General features: G+C 34.6%; 3 protein-coding genes across 8 annotated transcripts; all 3 read right to left on the reverse strand.

Moving 5' to 3' along the window:
- Positions 1–18: 18 nt before the first annotated feature.
- On the reverse strand, positions 19–3,433 carry LOC111313681 (uncharacterized). 2 transcript variants are annotated; one of them, XM_022914351.2, is made up of 3 exons: positions 3,186–3,433; positions 2,556–2,884; positions 19–2,170 (listed from the first exon to the last, which is right to left on the reverse strand). In XM_022914351.2, exons 1-3 carry the CDS (start codon positions 3,394–3,396, stop codon positions 326–328), a joined length of 2,385 nt encoding a protein of 794 aa, XP_022770086.2. In that variant the 5' UTR covers positions 3,397–3,433; the 3' UTR covers positions 19–325. The 2 variants fall into 2 exon arrangements, with proteins under 2 accessions (XP_022770086.2, XP_022770085.2); XM_022914350.2 differs by having other exon boundaries at positions 2,556–2,908.
- A 1,247-nt stretch (positions 3,434–4,680) lies between these two features.
- LOC111313684 (photosystem II 5 kDa protein, chloroplastic-like) lies at positions 4,681–7,258 on the reverse strand. 4 transcript variants are annotated; one of them, XM_089752244.1, is made up of 4 exons: positions 7,131–7,258; positions 6,798–6,885; positions 6,176–6,706; positions 5,620–6,086 (listed from the first exon to the last, which is right to left on the reverse strand). In XM_089752244.1, the coding sequence occupies exons 1-3, from the start codon at positions 7,168–7,170 to the stop codon at positions 6,340–6,342; spliced, it is 495 nt and encodes a 164-aa protein (XP_089608370.1). In that variant the 5' UTR covers positions 7,171–7,258; the 3' UTR covers positions 5,620–6,086; positions 6,176–6,339. The 4 variants fall into 4 exon arrangements, with proteins under 4 accessions (XP_089608371.1, XP_089608370.1, XP_022770092.2 ...); XM_022914357.2 differs by having other exon boundaries at positions 6,176–6,445; positions 6,639–6,706; positions 6,798–7,205; XM_089752243.1 differs by having other exon boundaries at positions 6,798–7,205.
- A 78-nt stretch (positions 7,259–7,336) lies between these two features.
- Positions 7,337–13,248, reverse strand: LOC111313683 (uncharacterized). Of its 2 annotated transcripts, XM_022914355.2 has the most exons (13): positions 13,160–13,248; positions 12,713–13,043; positions 11,754–11,931; positions 11,568–11,617; positions 11,385–11,477; positions 11,210–11,298; positions 10,907–10,985; positions 10,580–10,662; positions 10,089–10,167; positions 9,264–9,981; positions 8,824–8,901; positions 8,050–8,689; positions 7,337–7,730 (listed from the first exon to the last, which is right to left on the reverse strand). In XM_022914355.2, exons 1-13 carry the CDS (start codon positions 13,189–13,191, stop codon positions 7,589–7,591), a joined length of 2,592 nt encoding a protein of 863 aa, XP_022770090.2. In that variant the 5' UTR covers positions 13,192–13,248; the 3' UTR covers positions 7,337–7,588. The 2 variants fall into 2 exon arrangements, with proteins under 2 accessions (XP_022770090.2, XP_022770091.2); XM_022914356.2 differs by lacking the exons at positions 10,580–10,662; positions 10,907–10,985.
- Between the last annotated feature and the right edge of the window lie 5,799 nt (positions 13,249–19,047).

Consider the following 19,047-nt stretch of genomic DNA (forward strand, 5'->3'; position numbering starts at 1 on the left):
TATTTAATTCAATCCAAATAATAAAAATAAAAAATATATTAATAATTAAACTAATGATAAATGCCACTCGGCTTTAATTAATCAATACCTTTAAATTTGCTTGAATATATCTGTATCGATTTACTATTATCCTCAAGACAAATACAATCAAAATGAAAAAAAAAAAAAATCATAGCCCACTATATGCGACTACGGGCGGGCCCTTAAGTAATAAAGTATGTACTTTGAATTGACAAAATCATCGACTTGTAACTCAGTTCTGTTGCCAACCCCATCAATCTGCGTTTCCAATACAAGATCTTAGGACACAAGTAGCACTTCTCTTTCATATAAGGCTTGTTGCCAAAATTTCCTGGTTGCTGCATGCATAATAATCCTCCCGGTTTTCAACCTCTAAAGCGTAACCATCCAAATCCAGTGAAAAATGACCAGCAGTTGCCGGCCATGCCGGCTCCTCACCCCCTACTGAAATCAAGTTGCATTCTTCACCAGCTTGAGAACCATCATCACTTACCTTAGAGCAAGAAGCAACAGTATCTGTGACTGGCATGTGAGACAAAAGGGCTTCAAGGGGAGACTTGTACTTGGAGTTGTCTTGAGAAGTAAACTTAACATCCAGGATTGGAGTTTCAAAATCCACTACAGAAGAAGCATTTGATAATTCCAGAACATTCTGCAGAAATTCTTCAAGAGGTCCTTGTTTGGTGACTTCTGCTTTAATTTCCGTGTTTCCAGGAGCTCCTTGCTCGACATGATTTTCAAGGAATTGGTTGAGAATATCAGCTTCATCAAGAACCAAAATCTTGCTTGTTCCACTGCTAACTTCCCCATTTCCCACGTCTCCCGCTATCTGGTGCATATTATGTCTGGCTGGAGTAACTATGCAGTCAACTGTCTCATGGCAAGTACCTTGCCCTTGACAGTCTTCAACAACTTCTTTGGCTGTTTGCTCAGAATCATCGTCATTTAGAAAGCATGTCGCCTCGCCTATTCTCTCTAAAGGACAGTTGGAGGACGCTGATGCTGTTCTTGAATCCATTGTATCTCTTGTGTCAAGACTGCAAGGTTCAGATGTTACGCCAAAATGTGATTCTGGTGGCACTTTTTTGTCAATGCTGCCATCTTCTTCATGTAAAAATTCAGGGGCCTTTACAGCAAGAGCTTGTGTATATTTCTGAGGCTCAATTGAAGTTGAAGACAGGAATCTGGCAAGGGCAGATGCTAATGCATCATCAATTGACATAGTCTGCTTTGGTTTATCCTTAGGAGAATCAGTTCCCGATGCATGATCGTCTTCCTCGTCATCAACATCAGAAATTTCAGAAGCAGTGACTACAAGACTTGGGAATGACCGAGTATCATTTACAGAATCAATGGCTTCATCAGGTTGGATAGATGATGAAAAATCCTTCTCATGTGATGCACATAAATCGCAGCACAAAAATTCATTTCCAATGTTATAAGGAGTGTCATTATCTGAATCGTGACATGAAAATTCAGGTGCAGAATATCTTGTGCAAGATGGCAATTCAGAATTCTTAGGTTTCTTACTGAGTTCTTCAAGCTGCCGCTCTACCTGCTGGAGCCTTGCATCAATGCTGCTAATGGGCTTTAGCATGTTCTCTTCAAACTTTAATAGGAGATCTTCTACTCTGCTGACTCGAGAAACAAGCTGATCCAGGAATCTCTCAATATGCCCACATGATAAATCAGCCTTGGCTTCTTTATCTTTAAGTGGGGGGATCTGATGTTGTTTTGGTTCAATAGTTGATGCAATTGCTTCCAGCGAGTCCACTTCATGCTGATTGACTAAACTGGGTTTTCCTTCTGGCTGGATTACAAACTTTAATGATTCAACAGCCTTTGACCCATTTTCTTGTGTCTTTTCTTTTTCCTTTGAGCCAAAAATGTCTTCATTTTGTATGTGGCGAAGACCTGCTGTTTTAGATAACTGCAAAAGTGTGGGAGCAAGCATAGCCATAAGAGAACTTCCACCTGCATTTCCCGTCTGACCCACTTCATTTTCAGAATCAGATAATTCAACAGGATCAGCAAACAAATAGAGTTCATCAACACATATGCAGCCTTTATTCTGAAGTAAAAGCAAGCGGAGAGTAATAGACATGCAGGGGTTTGCATCGGTGATCTCAGCGGTAGCCTCATATAAATCCTGAAAAATTTCATCAATCAGCAATGGACTAAAATAAAGACACAACTATGACTCTATGTCTAAAGGTGACTCTTGTGACAGTCTCTTGTTTGGAGAGGAGAAAAACAGAAAAGGGGGAAAGAAGGGGCTATTCTAAAGTTCCTATTTTCCCCCTAAAACTAAGATTTTCACGTAGTAATCATGTTCCAAACTAACTCCTGCTGATAATTAAAATTACTCATTCCTATTAAGTTGATAATGTTAACTTGCCTCATTAGTTGTTACATTTCTTTAACCTTTTCCTTTTGAAATTACCAAGAACAAGCGCTTAACACCATAGAATGCTAAGAAAGGGGAAAGAAGGAAGCTTTGATTGGATGAATCTGCAAGGAAAAAACAATCTCACCTGTGTGCTAAGTGAGTTCACACTAAAATTTGATGGCAGGCTGCTTCCACAATCAAGCATAGGAGTATCAGGAGCTTTCACTTCAACCCAATCATCTTCATTCGAGTTCGAATTGCCGCCAATTTTTTGTCTCTTTTCATCCAACTCTTTATTGGCTCCCTTTAGATGTGCCAAAGCAGCTTCATCAAGATTGGCTGCACGAAGCACCTCTTCATCTCTGGAGGCAATACCACAGCGAACAGTGCATAGATACTCATTGCTGCTCTGAGATTTAGGAGCATAGTATATTTCATATACTCGAGCAGTACTTCGGACATAAACCTGTCGTACTTCATGTTTTTGTGCAAAAGCAACTGTAGCATAAGATGATTCACACAAGGCGAGTAAGGAATATAAGAAATTGAAAAAAAAAAAAAAGGATATTTTTGGAAATTCTTTATCGTCGCTTGAATTTATCCAATGTCAAAATAAATTCTACTAACCCTAATGCTAATAAAATTCGCATTGCTTACTTAACAAGCATCAATGTAAAAATAAATAAATAAATTCAAGAATAACGGATAGGAAAAAAAAACTGAAATTACTAAAGAGAGAATAATGGATAGGAACATGATAAAAATTTGGACTCACTGGTGATCTCGCAGGAGGCCGAATCAGGCGAAGTAGGGCACAAGATAAGGGGGGATTTGGGAGTGGAATCGAGGGCGTCTTGATGTTGATTGGAGTCGGCGATTGACATAAAAGATGACTCGAACGTGACGGAATTAAGGAGAGAACCATGGGCTATATACCAGTTGGTGGAGGAGTTCCAACAAGTGTTGTAGTCGTGGACTGCTTCCATGGTTTTATTGAGTCTTCGAATGCTTTTCTTGGTTTCTGAATCTGTTGTAGTCGGCGAAGGGGATTTTAAGAGGGGGTGGCGTAGTGGAGCCGCGGAAGTGATAATTCGTAATTTTAGGGATCTTTTGAGGACAATTTCGTAACACAAGCTGCTTCGCGTGTTGCATCCGCCCTTTCACCATTGGTCTTCGTAGTTTTTTGGGTAGTACCGCGGAGAAACATTTAAAACCAAAGTTCGTGAAATTCGTAAAATTTTTTATTAAAATTATTAAATAAAAGTTAAAATTAAAATTGATTGATAAAATGTTTATTATATAAATTAAATGTTCAAAAATTTTAAAGGTTTTATTAAATTTTGATATATAATTTTAGATAAATATTTTTAATAAAAATATTGATAAAATTTTTATCGTTGAATAAATATATATTAAATTTAAATATTTTAAATATTTTTTATATATCATTGATTTTTATATTAAATTTTATAAATTAAAAAATTTTATTAAAATTTTTATTAAATCATTTTTTTAAATTTTATAAATTTTACTTAAAAAATTTCATATAAATTTTATCCAATATCACTTGTATTTATTATCAAATAAATAAATATATTTTATTTCATTAATTTTTTACAAAAAAAATTGCATGAATCAAATTCTGAATTCAAATAAATAAGGTCTTTTCTATCTGATTTTTTTTAATTAGTTGAATATCAATTAAACTTTCAAACAAATAAATCTCAAAATTCTGAATAAATAATGTTGAAAAACTAGTTTCTTTTGTATTATTTAAGTCAATGAACTGCAATTAAGATTATCTTCCTTTTAAAGAAGGATCCATATATACATATGTGATTAGAAGTATAAATGATACATTAATATTTATAAGTTACTCAGATTTAATTCGAAGAAAACTTAAATTTAGTTAGACTATTATCGAGTCGAGTTCGAATTCGAGTAGTTCGACTTATCGATCAAGTCGAATTTAAATATTCTTATATCTGACTCAAATATCTCGCGAGCTTAATCGAGTTTTTATATTTAAATATATTTTTATTATTTTAATTAATAAAATATTTCGAATTTAAATTCGAACTCGAACATAAATAATCAAAATTCGAACATAAATAATCGAACTCTTATCAAATATATGAATAGAGTTTATTTTTACGTAACCATGCTTATCCCCAGTTCTTGTACTTGAACAAGTGAGTTTCAGTTTTCGGGCGCATGATTTCAGAATCGAGTTCATAACTCGTGGAGTTAAAGTTCTAACCAGACCAGAGTGATCAAAATAAAACAACGTACGGTAAGGGAAAACAAATACAAAGTTGGTCTCAACCATCAACGCATCCATTGTGATCATCAGACAAAATAACGCACTAAATTGAAGTGGGTTCCTCCGAGATATATAATTAAAGATTACAAGTACTGGCAAATTAAATCATTTAGCACTCGCCATAGCCAAACTACAGCAGTGCCTCACTTGTGACAGATCTTGGCAGTTGGCATGGTGACACAAACAGGAGCATACACCTTCTTGGCCTCTGGGGTGCCAGGTTTTGGCTCCCCCGCCGCTGCAACTCCAGCAACTGACCAAACGGCAGCAGCTGCAACTGCAGACATCAACTCCCTCCTGCCATTATTGCACTCTCTTTTGCTATCACCACTCAACTTAACACTCTCCACTTGGGATCCTTTGGCAACATTGGCAACCACAAGTCTACGGTGGGCAATTGTGGGAGAAACTTTTGTGAGGCTGGTGGTGCTGCTGAGTAATGATGCTGTCGTTGTGATGGAAGCCATTTTTCTGCAGGTACTTGGCGGGCGTCAAAGAGTTTCTGACTGTGAGGGGTTTAGGTTTCTAGTTAGTTAAATTCTTAGTTTAGGAACGTGAAGGAGAAGAAATGAAGTCGTTGGTGGAGCATCCGAATCTGAGACCTTATCGAAAGAAAATTTTGGGCCAATATTTGAGTGCCACATCATTCGTATTATCAAGGTGGAAAACTGTGGTGGCCATGAAATCTCCTAGGTGGTTCACATTTTCAGAAAATGGGGACCAGCAATTACGAGAACTCCTGCATTTCTCTCCAGATAATTCATTCCTTCTCTTCATTTATTCTTCTTCCCTCACTTTGAATTCTTATCCCTTGCTGCTAGATAAAGGCAGGCCAGAAAAACAGGATCATGGACAAACCAGCACATATCATGTATAACAAAACAAATGAAATGAAATGTCTTTTTCTTTCTCAACAATATATTCATGAAATATATTGCTACAATTCAGTAAGTCCAACTTTTACAAACACAAGGGCTACCAAAACTTTGCCGCATGGCTATAGAAAACTGACTACGTGGGGGAAGTGAAGAAACACACAGATTTACAGGTGACTAGAAATGTCCAAGTGGTTCTAATCACCATAGAGTGACAGCAAAATGTTTTGAATTAACCGTTGATGTACAAAGCATATAAAATGGAATGGGACCAATTAGGACGTTTTCAAAAAATTTGTCATTCGGGATTATCTCAGTTGGAACCTAAGGCATGCCAAATCTAAGCATACAATGCTTCCTGTTCTCTTGCATCATATGGGGGTGGCAGTAAATCATGTACATTAGCAAAAAGATCTTCACGACCAGATGACACCCTTGCGATAGGTGAATCCAAGACTGAATCAGGATTTCATTGTGTCTGCAATAACAAAAACTGTCAGAACTTCATTCACTGTATCAAAAGAGAGAACTTAGATGGATTCAATAGGAAAGTAAAGTTTTAAGTACCAGCCCGCTAAGAAAAAGTTTAATAAGACTTTAAGGATTCCAATCGGGAAGCTTCTTTGAATTAATAAATGGAGTGCATTCCCTAAAATGATAAAAGCTAAAGAAACTGATCTGCTTAAAGTAGCAGAGGTTTGTAGTTTACTTGTAGGCCAAACTATCCAGCCCTAACTCTCCTGAAGGCAGAAGTAAGAAGGCTCGTAACAATTTTCATACTGTGCAATGCTGCAAGCAGAGTCAGGCGGCTTTGCGCTTCCACAGACCATTTCCAATCTCCAAGTAAAAAAAGTTGACAATCGAAATATAACCAAATTAAAACAGAAAATAGTATCAGTACAGATTGTAACAACACAGGTATGTTTCTCAAGGCTTTGAAAACCATCTACAACGACCACTAACAGCATCACTTCCCCATGATCAACAAGGAGAATTGCAATGAAGCTGTGAAACTGGCAAAACTGCCTACCTTCCCACATCTTGGACATTATCTCTTCCCAGAACAGAATCCTCATATTCTTGTTATCGTTCAAGGATCTAAAAGTAGAAGTGTAAACAACAAGAAGATATTAATTGTATAACAAAATGGAGCAAAATGCATCAATTAAGGGCAGCAATCTTCTATCACCTCGCTGCGTGTAAGTCTACTACTTGTTGCACCATATATTGCAGTATCAACATGTCCCAAAGTCTGCCAAGGACTTGCCGATGCCCTCCTGTATAATTATTATAAGAAATATATGATACCTTCTTTTTCATTTCTATTTTACTAGGAGGGTATTGCCAGCCAAATCAAAAAACATCCAGCCAATTCAAATCCTTTTTTTAAGCCTGAGCATCTGTAGCTTCAAAACCATTCCATTACTAGGTGAAGATGTGAATTCTTAAATTATGGCAAAGTAAAACCATTTGAATCCTTTAAGCCGAAGGGACTAACGAAGAAAAAACAGAACGTTCATACTTGTTTGAGGTGATTCTTTTGCATTAACAAATAACGTCATGCCGAGTAATAAAGTAATCAGGAAATGGTTGCAATCTTTCTTTCTGTCATTGAATCTCGAAACATTGATAAAAGGCTCGTGGAATGGGTTGCTTTAAGTCATTAGATTAATTGAGAAAACGATACAAGTTTGATGACCTGCAATGAGATGGGAGAGAGAGCTACGCTTAAAGATCAAATGTGAATTCAGATACATCCATTGAGATAGGAGGCGCAAAAGAAAATTGGCCACTAGAAAAATAATAAGACCTTCATGGACAGGCTTGATTCTTCACTAGAAAAATGAACTGCCCGAAAGAAAATCCCTAAGCTATAATAAGTAGCATCCGTACAAAGCACGAAAAATTACATTTTAAAACAGGAAAAAATGGAAAAATCTCTACAAGACCACTCACTAAGAATAAATTAGGCTTTCAGTTTCAAATTTTTGATCTCTTCTGTTTTTGAAGAACAAAACGAACGCCTTGCTTCCCAAGTTCCAGAGTCTTCACTCTACCATCATCTAGCATGACAGATAACGTGGATGTGCCTTCAATGATGTCAGTAACAGCTCCCTTATGCCTGGTTGTTCAATGTGAAAAATATGGAGTAAATTCAGGGAATATACCTAAAGAATCTACTATCTACAATTATTAAAGAATACTTTGGGTGAAGCTCAAATTATCTTCATGATATTGAAAACACTACAGATTCTTTCTTCTTTTAGAGATCATATTCAGAAGTGTAAATGTTCTGCAGTCGCCTATGGAAATAAACGAGGGGTGTGGGGTTAAGGGACTTGGATTAATCATGAGCAAAAGATCTAGAGAGGCATAGGCCTATGGTTCACCCAGATATTGCCTTGTGGTCTTTTCAATGAAGAAGAGAAGCCAAATCTTACCATGAATTGTCATAGGCCTGATGAATTTCAACTTTCTTTCCAATTGCATCTTTACCCAACCTTTTTAAAATCCAACTAGCGTCCATCATGCCATCCATTAAGCTGTCTTGATGCGATTGTGTGACATCTAGATCTTCATCTTCAATAAACAATGATTTTTCCATGAAGGGTGACGGTCTTTTTCTTTTTGACCTTTGGCCCTTTATAGAACGCTTTTCTTCCTCAGAATGAACCTGAGAACTCTGATTCTCAAGATTAGGTTTCTTCAATTTAAATTTAAGAGACGGTTTGGGATCTTTTGGCTTCAAGACAGGTGTGCGACCATAATCTGCATTGTTTTCACCATATGTATCAGCCCTGTTTTCCAACTGCTTTCCTGACATCACCTTGCCCCCTCTTAGTGTGGAGACCTCACCTGAAGGTGCAGCAGCAAGCCTACTTCCATCAATGCTTCCTTTTCCTGATGCAATGGGTGTGTGTTCTAGAGGAACAATTCCATACCCATCAGAACTGTTTGCTGCACCGACTTTGGACCTCAATTCAGGAATTTCTGACCTAATTTTTCCAAACTTTATTGAATTCCCTTCCCTTACCGCAATTTTCACACCTCTTGACTTAATGGAGTGATCAACTCTGTCTCCTGCAAACAGAAAGCATTCTCACTGTCTGAATTATAGAACATTCAAAGAAAAACATCTTCCAAATGGTCACCAATGCCAGCACAACAACTAAACTTTTTAACAGCAAAGCAATGGATCATCATTGCTATATTACCATCACCAGATTTAGCAGCAATGTCACGCCTATCCAGAAACTTGTCATCCATTCTCTGTTGATTTGCATATTGAACACCTGATAATCAGTCAAGCAAGAGGAAAAGGCAGAATAGCGTTTAGATTAATCTCTCTGAACCAGAGATAATAAAAACCAATTTATTGCAAGTCATATAATATCTTGTTCTTTTATAAGTACAATCTTAACAAATAAAAGGGGTTCGAGAAAAACATAACTAAGATCAAAGTATAATAGTTTATCACACCTAATGCAGATCTTTCGGCATGGCTAGACATATTAAGTAGCAATCTAGGAGGTTACTAGACTAACAGCACATCAGAGTAAATGATGCATATCTGACTGTAGGAAAATATGATCATCATAATATGCACAATCATGCAGTTCAAGTTATCTCATAGACAGAGAAAGTAAGTGCATACCATTATAAGAAATCACATCTTGTTCTCTTTGAAAGCTTGAAGCATCAGACATTGGGGAGTTGGTAACATTTATTTTTCGTGCTCCTAGATTTATGACTAACTTCTTTGCTTTCACAGTCTTTGACTTGCTACCAAGTTTTCCATTATCATCTCCACCATCTAAATCATGTGGTTTATTGCTTTTGATTTTAAGAACACGAGATGCTCTATCTTCATCACTAACCATCACCTCATCTACCAGCTTGTGTTTCAAAACCCCTGGCTGTTTGGTAGAACAAATTCCTGCAACAGGAGAAGAAATATCTTGTTCTTCATTTATCTGAGACGCAACTTCATTGTTCCTGTCCTCACCCAAGCTGTATCCTTGAGATTGGATATCCTGGTTCCCTTCAAAACTCAGCTGTGATTCTCCTTTGCTAATTAAAGAAGCCTGATATGCCTTTTTCTTGAGATATTTTTTACTTGAAGATGTCTTTACATATTCCCTGTTCTTTGGTGACTTGTCAGCTATCCCTTTGAGAGAGAACTTCAGGGAACGCCCAAATTCATTTTTTAACATCACAGGACCAGTTTCCTCATCATCTGAATATGGAGAGATAGAAAATATTTCTTCTTGAGTTGGCAGCCCTGCAGCAGCCCTCAAGCTAGCAACCAGGTCTCGATCAGCGCCATCTCTCCTCTTCCAAAGCTCTCGAACAGCATCCTCAAGATCTGTAACCTGGTAAGACATTTATGACATCAGTCATAAGTTAAAAACAATTCTTTACCCTCTCCCTCCTGAGAATGAGAGGAGAGGGAGGAAGGAACACTGCAATTCAAAGCTACCTGGTAGCACTCCCCACGACATGATGCACATTTATATTGGAGATTTCCATCTACTTGAAACTGCAGATATTTTTCATCACTGCAAAACATTTCTTTCATAAATAAACAATGATCCAAAACTTGTGCGGTTGCCGTAAAGAAGAAATAAGGTGAATTTGCTTGTTTCACTGGAGTATTAGAGCGTTTGCAAGGAAATAGCTTATGCAGATAGAATTTTATAAAAATCTTGAGAAATTCAACCATCCATTTTGACCCTATACATTTACAAGGAATAAACCCATTGGACTTGATGCTCATTGAAAGACAAACCATCAACATTGACCGCATAAAAACTCAAATTCATACACATCTATTAGTGTCAAACTCAAAATCATAATGTGACAGGAACTATCCTATTCAAATTAATCAACAGTCAAAAACTTGCAATAAACAAGATAACAGAGCAGAAATTGGATTGGCAGTTGTTTAAAAGTACAAAGGTAGCGAGGAACCTGATGCCATCACATTGGCAGTGCACCCAGCGCTGACAAACATCACAGCAGACCATGGGTGTCGATTCAGAGTCTCTGTAAACCTGAAAAGTTGTGCCAAAATGTCTAGAAAGCTCATTTTTTAAAAAATCATGAAGTATAGTAGTACTCACATGGCTGCTATAATCGATCAAATAAAAGTAGTTCAGAATACCCATAATTCTGCTTTTTTTATCAAGGAATAAATTTTAGGGGAAGGGATTGTTTCCAAACTCTCTAAGCCAGGGGACTTATGTACCTAGAATTAGACCAACCAAACACAAATGATTATCGGAAGAATGAATTTACCTTCAAGCATACAGGGCAATAATTTCCCTTCACAAACAACCTTCCACAAGCATCACAACAAGTGTATCCCAAGAACCACCTGAGAGTTTTATAAGAAAATGATAAAATCTGGATATTAATACTACAAGAAATGATTGTGCAGAAGGTCGGGACAAATCATTAGCTATCAGTTGTCAAACACTAAAAGACACAAGCGATATTAAAGAGTTCCAATAGTTTAAAAGAAAAATGAAGCATCAATATGCACAGATAGGAAAAATTTTTAAATGCAAAAGCTTCTTCTCTATGGGTTAACAATCATACCGCACACTTAAACCATTTCCAGGGACATTGGATCCACAGCTGTGACACCTAGTATGCTTTGGGCATAAATATGGCCCAGAAGTAACATTCTGCAAAATACAGGGATTATGTGAGCCATTCTATTTTAATCAAGATTACAAGATATAAACTAAGCAACAAGCAATTCTCATCCAACCTTGTGCGATGGATGTTGGCAATAGCAATGGTATGCACCATCACACCTTTTGCAGAACATAAGCCTAGTTGGGTCTCCAGTACTTCGGCATACCTAAAGAGAGGAGATGAATAGCAATGAATGCAACCAAAAAATTTGAACATTATTGGTTGCAAATGGGTACTAATATGCATAATAAAATACCTCGCAGGTCCGACAATAAGGGCAGGTCCAGGAACTCCAATGAAATAAATCTGCAATCATGCCAAATGTATAAGACTGCACTAGTGCAAGATAACAGGGCAATAGATTATAGTGCCTCTATTCTGAGTCCAAATCCTAGCAGCTACTTGCAGACTTGAAAGACAATAGGGCAACAAAGTTTATTACCTCTATGTTGAGCCCAAGATTTCAAGCAGCTCCTGTGGTACTTCTTGTCACAATTTCTGCAAGAAAGCATCCTTCTTGCCCTCTCACTTCCTTCATTTTCACCCAAAAAGCACATGCGACACATTAAATTTGTGTTGGACTGACCCTGCTCTTCTATGGCATAATTTTTTGATGCAATCTGTAAAGGAAAAGAAAATCATCACTTCTAGAAAAGCCAACAAAGAGGACTAGTACATAGAATAATGAGCAATTAGAGACCAACTCATCCTCCAACATAGGCCCCTTCCTTTTCCCTTTCCTGTTTTCATTTTTTACAAAGTTTTGTTTCCAGTCAAAATGAAATTAAACTACCAAAGACAAAAACCAAAATCAACTAAAATATCCAACCACTGAATCCTTTTTTCCATAGTAATATGCATCAATAGTTTCACATAGACATGCAAAGATATTTATTTCTAAATAATAAGTGAAAAGAACTCTTTAAAAATGACTAACGGACGATCACAAATAAAACCCAAAATCTAGTTCAAATTCAATAACAGTCACAACTTCCAAGATCACTACACAATGCAAGCTTTACGGTATCAAAATCAAGGATCAATCAGATTATACATATAGACATCATCACAATTCATACATATATAATTATTTAGTAAACTAGAAGAACCAATAGAGTGAAGCACACAAAAGCAGAATTCAATCCAAACAGACTGCAAAACAAACTTAAATTGGGCAAAAAAAAATTGCACACTACATATGCCCAAAGTCAACTGACCAATATAAACATACATGTAGCTGAAATTGAACATCATAGCCCCTAAATGACAACAAAATTGACACTCCACTAGATGTAACTCAAAACAAAGATATAAATTCAGAGGCAAAACTTAATGTATACCGTACAGATACATATAGACGTAACCTAAACAAATGCATACAGTCAAATGCAAGAATATTACCGCAATATCACCCGACTCAACCCTTCTAGCATAATGCTCGGCCGCCACCATCGCGGCAGCAGCCTTTCTCTGAAGCGCGAGGCGCTTTGCCTGAGCCGACAAAGAGGCCGCCTCATCCACGGCATCACCAGCGCCGCCACCAACATCCCCAGCCGGAACCGGCGCGACTTTAGGTAAGGGGACCTGCACGGTCCCTTCTCGAGAAACCCTAACGCCCCAAGGGTCTTTCAAAAACTCTTCAAGTCGAATCACTTCCTGCAAGAAGCCATTCTTGGAGTTGGGAGACTGGAGATTCCGAGGAAACCCTAGCGAACAGAAGCAAATTCGCTGACTGCAAAACAAAGAGAAACCAGAAACATTAATACAAACGAGCTTTCGAGAGAAGTTAAATGAAGGAGAGAGGCCTTTTAAAAAAAAAAAAAAAAAGTATATGAAAAAATATTGTACCATGTAATTGGGCAAGCTACATGAAAGGCCATAGTGAGGGATTTTGGGATTTTGAATTTTTTTGTGTTTTGGAGAGATTTAGCGATCTCGCTCCTAAAATTAAAAAAGTAATAATAAATAAATTATTAAAATAATATGGCCGATTAAAAAAAATGCAAAACCGATTTTGTTTTATTTTATTTCTTTTTCTTTTTCGGTTTATTTCGTTTTAGTGAGGGGTAAAATTAATAATCGGCGACGCGTAGCTGTGGTTCAGTTTGCTTGATTTGTGAATCTGGTTTCATTTTAACGCAAGGGAGAGGGTGTGGTTAGCATCCATACGCCGAGTTTGGCCAAAGTAAACGGCAATGTCTCATGGAAAGTTGACAGGTGTAGATGTAAGGCCTTGTGCTCTAGGGTCTCGGTGAACCAATCATAATTTGCCATGTCAGCGTCCCAACACATGTTTGAATTACATTTTGGTTGGGTTTTTTTTTTTTGGTAAATAATATTCTCTCATTTGAACAACCAAGGAAATGGAAGATTTTTTTTTTTATTGTTGAATACCGAATATAATTGTCACTTTAAAAAAAAAAAAGAAAGTGACAATTGTTTATTCGTTTAAAATTATTTTTACATTATATTTGAATCACAATTTTACGTAAAAGGAAAGTGCATAATGTTTTATTTGAATAGTTAAAATAATTATGCATGATATCAATTTAGTGATATATTCAAAAACTTTTGTATTTTTGTATCAATTATTTATATATACAATGACAATCAATCATTTGATAAATTAAATTGTCGTTTTTAAATGAAAATGTATAAAAAAAAAATCATAACCTTTACTTTTGTAGCTTTCCTTAATTTTTAAAAAAAGTAAAAGAGAATGCGCAAATTGTTCTTTTATTTGTCTAGAATAAAAGTGTGGAAAAGTTACATCTTTTGATTCCTACCTAATTTTCACCATATTACGTCAATTAAGAGATACACGAGCTTTTTAGTTTTTATACTTGTCTTATGAGTCACAATTTGATGTTTGATCATAAAATGTAACGTGTTTGATTTTCTTCGCATAATTTCGTAATAAAATTTTTTTTTTCTTTAAGTTATGCAATGGTAAAGAGTTTTGTGTAAATTAAACTATACAACTCATATGTAACAACAGGAAAAAGATTTCAAGGATAACGGGATACATTAAAAATTCTCGAAAATCAAAGTTATACAACTAGAAATTTTTAGTCACATGGTTAAAAATGACATTAGATAAAAAGAATCTAATAGAACTTAGTAATTGATTAAAAGAAACATTGTTTACCTTATTATAAAATATTAATAATTTTATATTTCTTTCGTTCTAAAATATTTGTTATATATTAATTTTCATAAAATAATTTTTTTAATTTTAATATATTTAATATCAAAATTTAAAATTTTATTAAATTAAAGTTTAATAATTTTTAATATCAAAAAATAAAAACAAATTATAAAAAATAAATTTAAAGTATACACTATTAAGAGTTTCAAAAAATAAAAATAAAAAGACATAATTTTAAAACATTATTAAAAAAATGAAACAAAAGAATTATATCATATACATATATATATATAACTTTGTACTTGCATTCTCATTTTTATTAGGCATTTTTCAACGGAGGATTAAAGACAATAATGAAGGCAAAGTTGAGTAGTGTATATAATTGGACAGTGAAATTCTTGGATGCAAGTTAGAGCTGACACTATAATCTTCCCCCCCCCCCCCCCCCCCTTAAAGTTTATGAGAAAAATTATTTGATATATTATTAATAAAATTTTTTAATATTATAAATGAGATTAATAAAATAATATTGTGATACATATATCATTTTTTTTAATTAATTTTTTTATTTTTAAATATAAACACGTGTTACCTTATTAATTTTATTTGTAAAATTAAAAAACTAATAATATATTGGATCATTTTTTTAAAATGTTTTAGTTGAGAACATCAAACGTTAACCTAAATCATTACAAAAACACAATTTATGTAATCAGATATCAACCCAAGTACACCATTTATGGAATGTCATTTTTAAAGAAAAAGTTACAAGCAACGTCATTCTAACTCCTGCCGCCGTCACACCACTTGTCTAACATTTTCATCGGCGCTAAGCCAACGCCAAGCAAAACCATTTTCTTCGAGGAGCGCGGTCTAAAAAGTAAAACAGAGATTGCGGAGGAGAAAGTGAGAGGAGGAGAGAGAGAAAACCATGAATGCCCCCCACCGTTACGAAAGATTCGTCGTCCCTGAGGGCACCAAGAAGTAATTTTCTTCATCCCAAACTGTGTCTCTAAAAACCCTCTATCTGTCTAACTCGCTGTTATATTTTTCTTGGTTGAATTTTAGGGTTTCTTACGAGAGAGACACCAAGATAATCAATCCGGCGTCGTTCACTATCGAGAGAGAATACCACACCATCGGCAACATCCTTCGAATGTGCGAATAATTTAGCAATCTCCCCCTTCCAAATTTTCGTCCCATTCTGTTTGGTTAGCTGGATTAAGCTCTAATTTTATTTTTTTAAAAATTTTTTCCTTGAACTTTTGAACAATGATAAACAGTCAGGCAATTGCACAGAGACGATAACGTTTTGTTTGCTGGTTACAAGCTCCCTCACGCTCTGCTGTACAAAATCATTGTTAGGGTTAGTACTTGTTCGTTGTTAGGCTCAGGGTGTCACGGAACCAAACAGGGCTAATCGCTGTTAATGTTTTTTGTATATTTGTTTGCATCGTAGTGCCGAATTTTCAGGGTGTTTTAATTAATTTTGTAGATTCACACAACTAGCCAGTCTTCTCCAATGCAGGCGATCAACAGGGACGGATCCAAGAATTTTTTCAGAGGGGACAATTTTATTATATAATATATTTATTTAAAACTTTTTATTTAATGTAAAGATAATGATTTCTAAACGTAAAACAGAGTTTTAATAAAAAAAATTTGAAATATTTTTTACAATATCAAATTTATAAAAAGTTTAAATAGAAATTAATACAAATATAATAAAAATTTATAATATTAAATACATATCAAATTTAAATATCAAATAAACACAAACACATAATATTATCATTTTTTAAATGAAAATAATACTATATAATTGAGTTAAATAGTTTTCATAAGTAAAAAATGTATGATTTTTTTTATTGTCAATATTAAAATATATGTAACTTTATTCAGTTTCAAATTTTTTTAAAATTCACTTTCTCTTATTAAAAATATTTATCTTTTACTAACTTAAATCAAATACTAATTTAATTTTCTCTATAATTTTTAAGACATGAGATAAAATATGAAAATACAAAATAGGATTTTTTTAATAATTTTAAATTTGATACTAGGTTTTTTTTCTAAATTTTAAATTTTGTTATATTACATATCTATAAGTTTGTTAGGTTACATCTTTACAACATTATTTTACATCAAATACATGTTATTATAAATTTTAAATAATGTTAAAAAAGCATCTTATCACATTATCAATATAAAAAAAAAAAAAAACAACAAAAGAAAAAAGTACTTTGATATGTTAAAAATAAATTTTGTATCATGAATGCTTTGTCTTAATTTTATTTTACTCGTTATCTATATTTCACTATACAAGATTAGTTTAGCTTTGATTTGCGTTTTTTTTTATAAATATTTTATCATTTTATGCTTGACTTGAATATTTTTACAATAATATAATGATATTTCACATAACTAAAAATAAAAATAAAAAGTCTACAAATGAAAAGAGAGGAGAATAGAGAGATAGAGGCAAAAGAGAGAAAAGTAATATTAGGTTGTGACTTAAGTTAATTAAAGTAAAATTTACATGAAATAATTATTTATAATCCAAAATTTATTAATATTTACATATAATACTTTATTTTCTTTTGAAATTAATCAATTTTTTTATTAAAGTATATCTACGCTTTATAATATTTTTAAATCCTTTCATTTTATATTTTTCCTTTTTCAATTTAAAGGGGGTAAAATATAAAAATGTTAAAATTTTTGTCTAATATCATAATATATTTAAAAAAAAAGTTGCAGGATTTCAACGGGGGCAGTTGCCCCTGCTGCCCCCACTGTAAATCCGTCCCTAGCGATCAATGATTTGGATAAAGAACTTGATCATCTGAAGAATGCATTTGACGTGTTACATCCGTCTTTCGTCGTAACTTACAACTACTATTGTTTTAAATTGCATTTACATCAGGGATTGAAGTGTTTCTTAAAGCTTTTGCGTCCAAGTCCAACATGGTTAATACAATCAAACACAGTATTTCTTGAAGAAATTCAACTTCTCCAGAAAGGAAGTGACTTAACTTAATGTAGATTAGTCATTAGTGCTCTACACATACAATGTGATTGCTTAACAGCTTCACTTGTCCGATAGAAGCATCTGCTTAGAGTGCATTAGCAGGAACCTAGGACAAATTAGGATTATAATTCTCTCTCTCTCTCTCTCTCTCTCTGTGTCACACACACACACACACACACACGCTCATGCAGGCGCCTAATTCTCACTCTCTTGTACACATACAGAAGATTTACCTATCACCTATCCAAAGATTTACTCAAACAGTCAAAATATTTAATCTAATATTTACTGTTCGTTATCTATATTGATAGTTTTGCTGTGTGCAGTGCTTATATTGAGCTACATCCTCACACCTTTTAATTTCAGTTCGTAAGCTGAAGTAGCAAAGCATTCAAGGGACTACTAATGCATGTTTGAGGTGCCCTGTAAACCGGTGCTTTTGTGTTCTGATTTTAGAAGGAAAAGAATCAATTACTTTGAGATATTTTCTCATTTTGACTGTTGTGATGCATAAAAAACTGCAATGCATGTTATTGAGGCTTTTGTCATGACACTATTACGAAGTCTGACTCAAAGCAGTTCAAGAAACAAACCTTCAGCATTCTGTACTATATTTTTCTAACCCAGCTTATCACCCACTATATTTTACTTATTTGTGTAGTTCCTGGTAGTACTTGGTAGTTAAGTGGGGCAGTATTTCATTTTCATATCTACCTGGGCATTTGTTTGGTTTTTCCATCTAATCGAGGTACGCATGCTTCATGGTTCTCTGATTCATGGTTCTGTACTTTGTGGAGTGATAAAAGTTTTCAATTTGCAGGATTCAGGAATGTCCTTTGAAGGAAGTAGCATTCCAAAAGAAAATACTAATGATTAAGCCGTTAAGGAGTTGTGAAATGGTCTGAAAGTAGCAGGTTGATTGAAAATGACAATATATAAATCTCGAGAAAGGGATTAATTGTTTTTAATTATCGGAGGTTTTGCATACTGAACATTTTAGAATGTGGTTCATAGTTCTTCACTAATATGAGGCATGTCGACATTTTGGTGTAGCACGTTCCAGTTTAGATATGAAAGGTGTCTTTTATATGCTTCAATTGTGGGTAATACAAATATCGGCATCACTGTCGTTGCATATTAAATATCCTTAATGGTTCGTTTTCTCCATTTCATTGGCCCTTTCCTTACAGCTTTAAATATATTTATCACGAGTTATGTAAGGTTGGGATAAAAGGTGGTGCACAACCCTGCTAAGAACATATACGGCTATGACAGCAAGAAACTTTCCAGACCCGCTTATCATACAGACGGCTACAAGCATTGCGTCTTGTTTTCCTTTATGTTCCTCTTCTTCGTCTTTCTAAATCCAAATTGATGAAGGATCTCTGTTTGCTATAAATTGATCTTCTGTTTGATTTTGTCGCCGTCTTTTTTTTGTCAAAGTGGATGTGAATTGTCACTATTTCTTTGTCCTGATGAATTTTCACCGGGATGAACGAGTGAATGTAAATTGTTACCTTTTTATAAGGAGCAAATGAAGGAGTAAATCGAGGTAAT

This window comes from Durio zibethinus, chromosome 23 (assembly GCF_047325235.1).
Source record: "Durio zibethinus cultivar Kanyao isolate XHJ-2024 chromosome 23, ASM4732523v1, whole genome shotgun sequence".
Classification (NCBI taxonomy): Eukaryota; Viridiplantae; Streptophyta; class Magnoliopsida; order Malvales; family Malvaceae; genus Durio; species Durio zibethinus.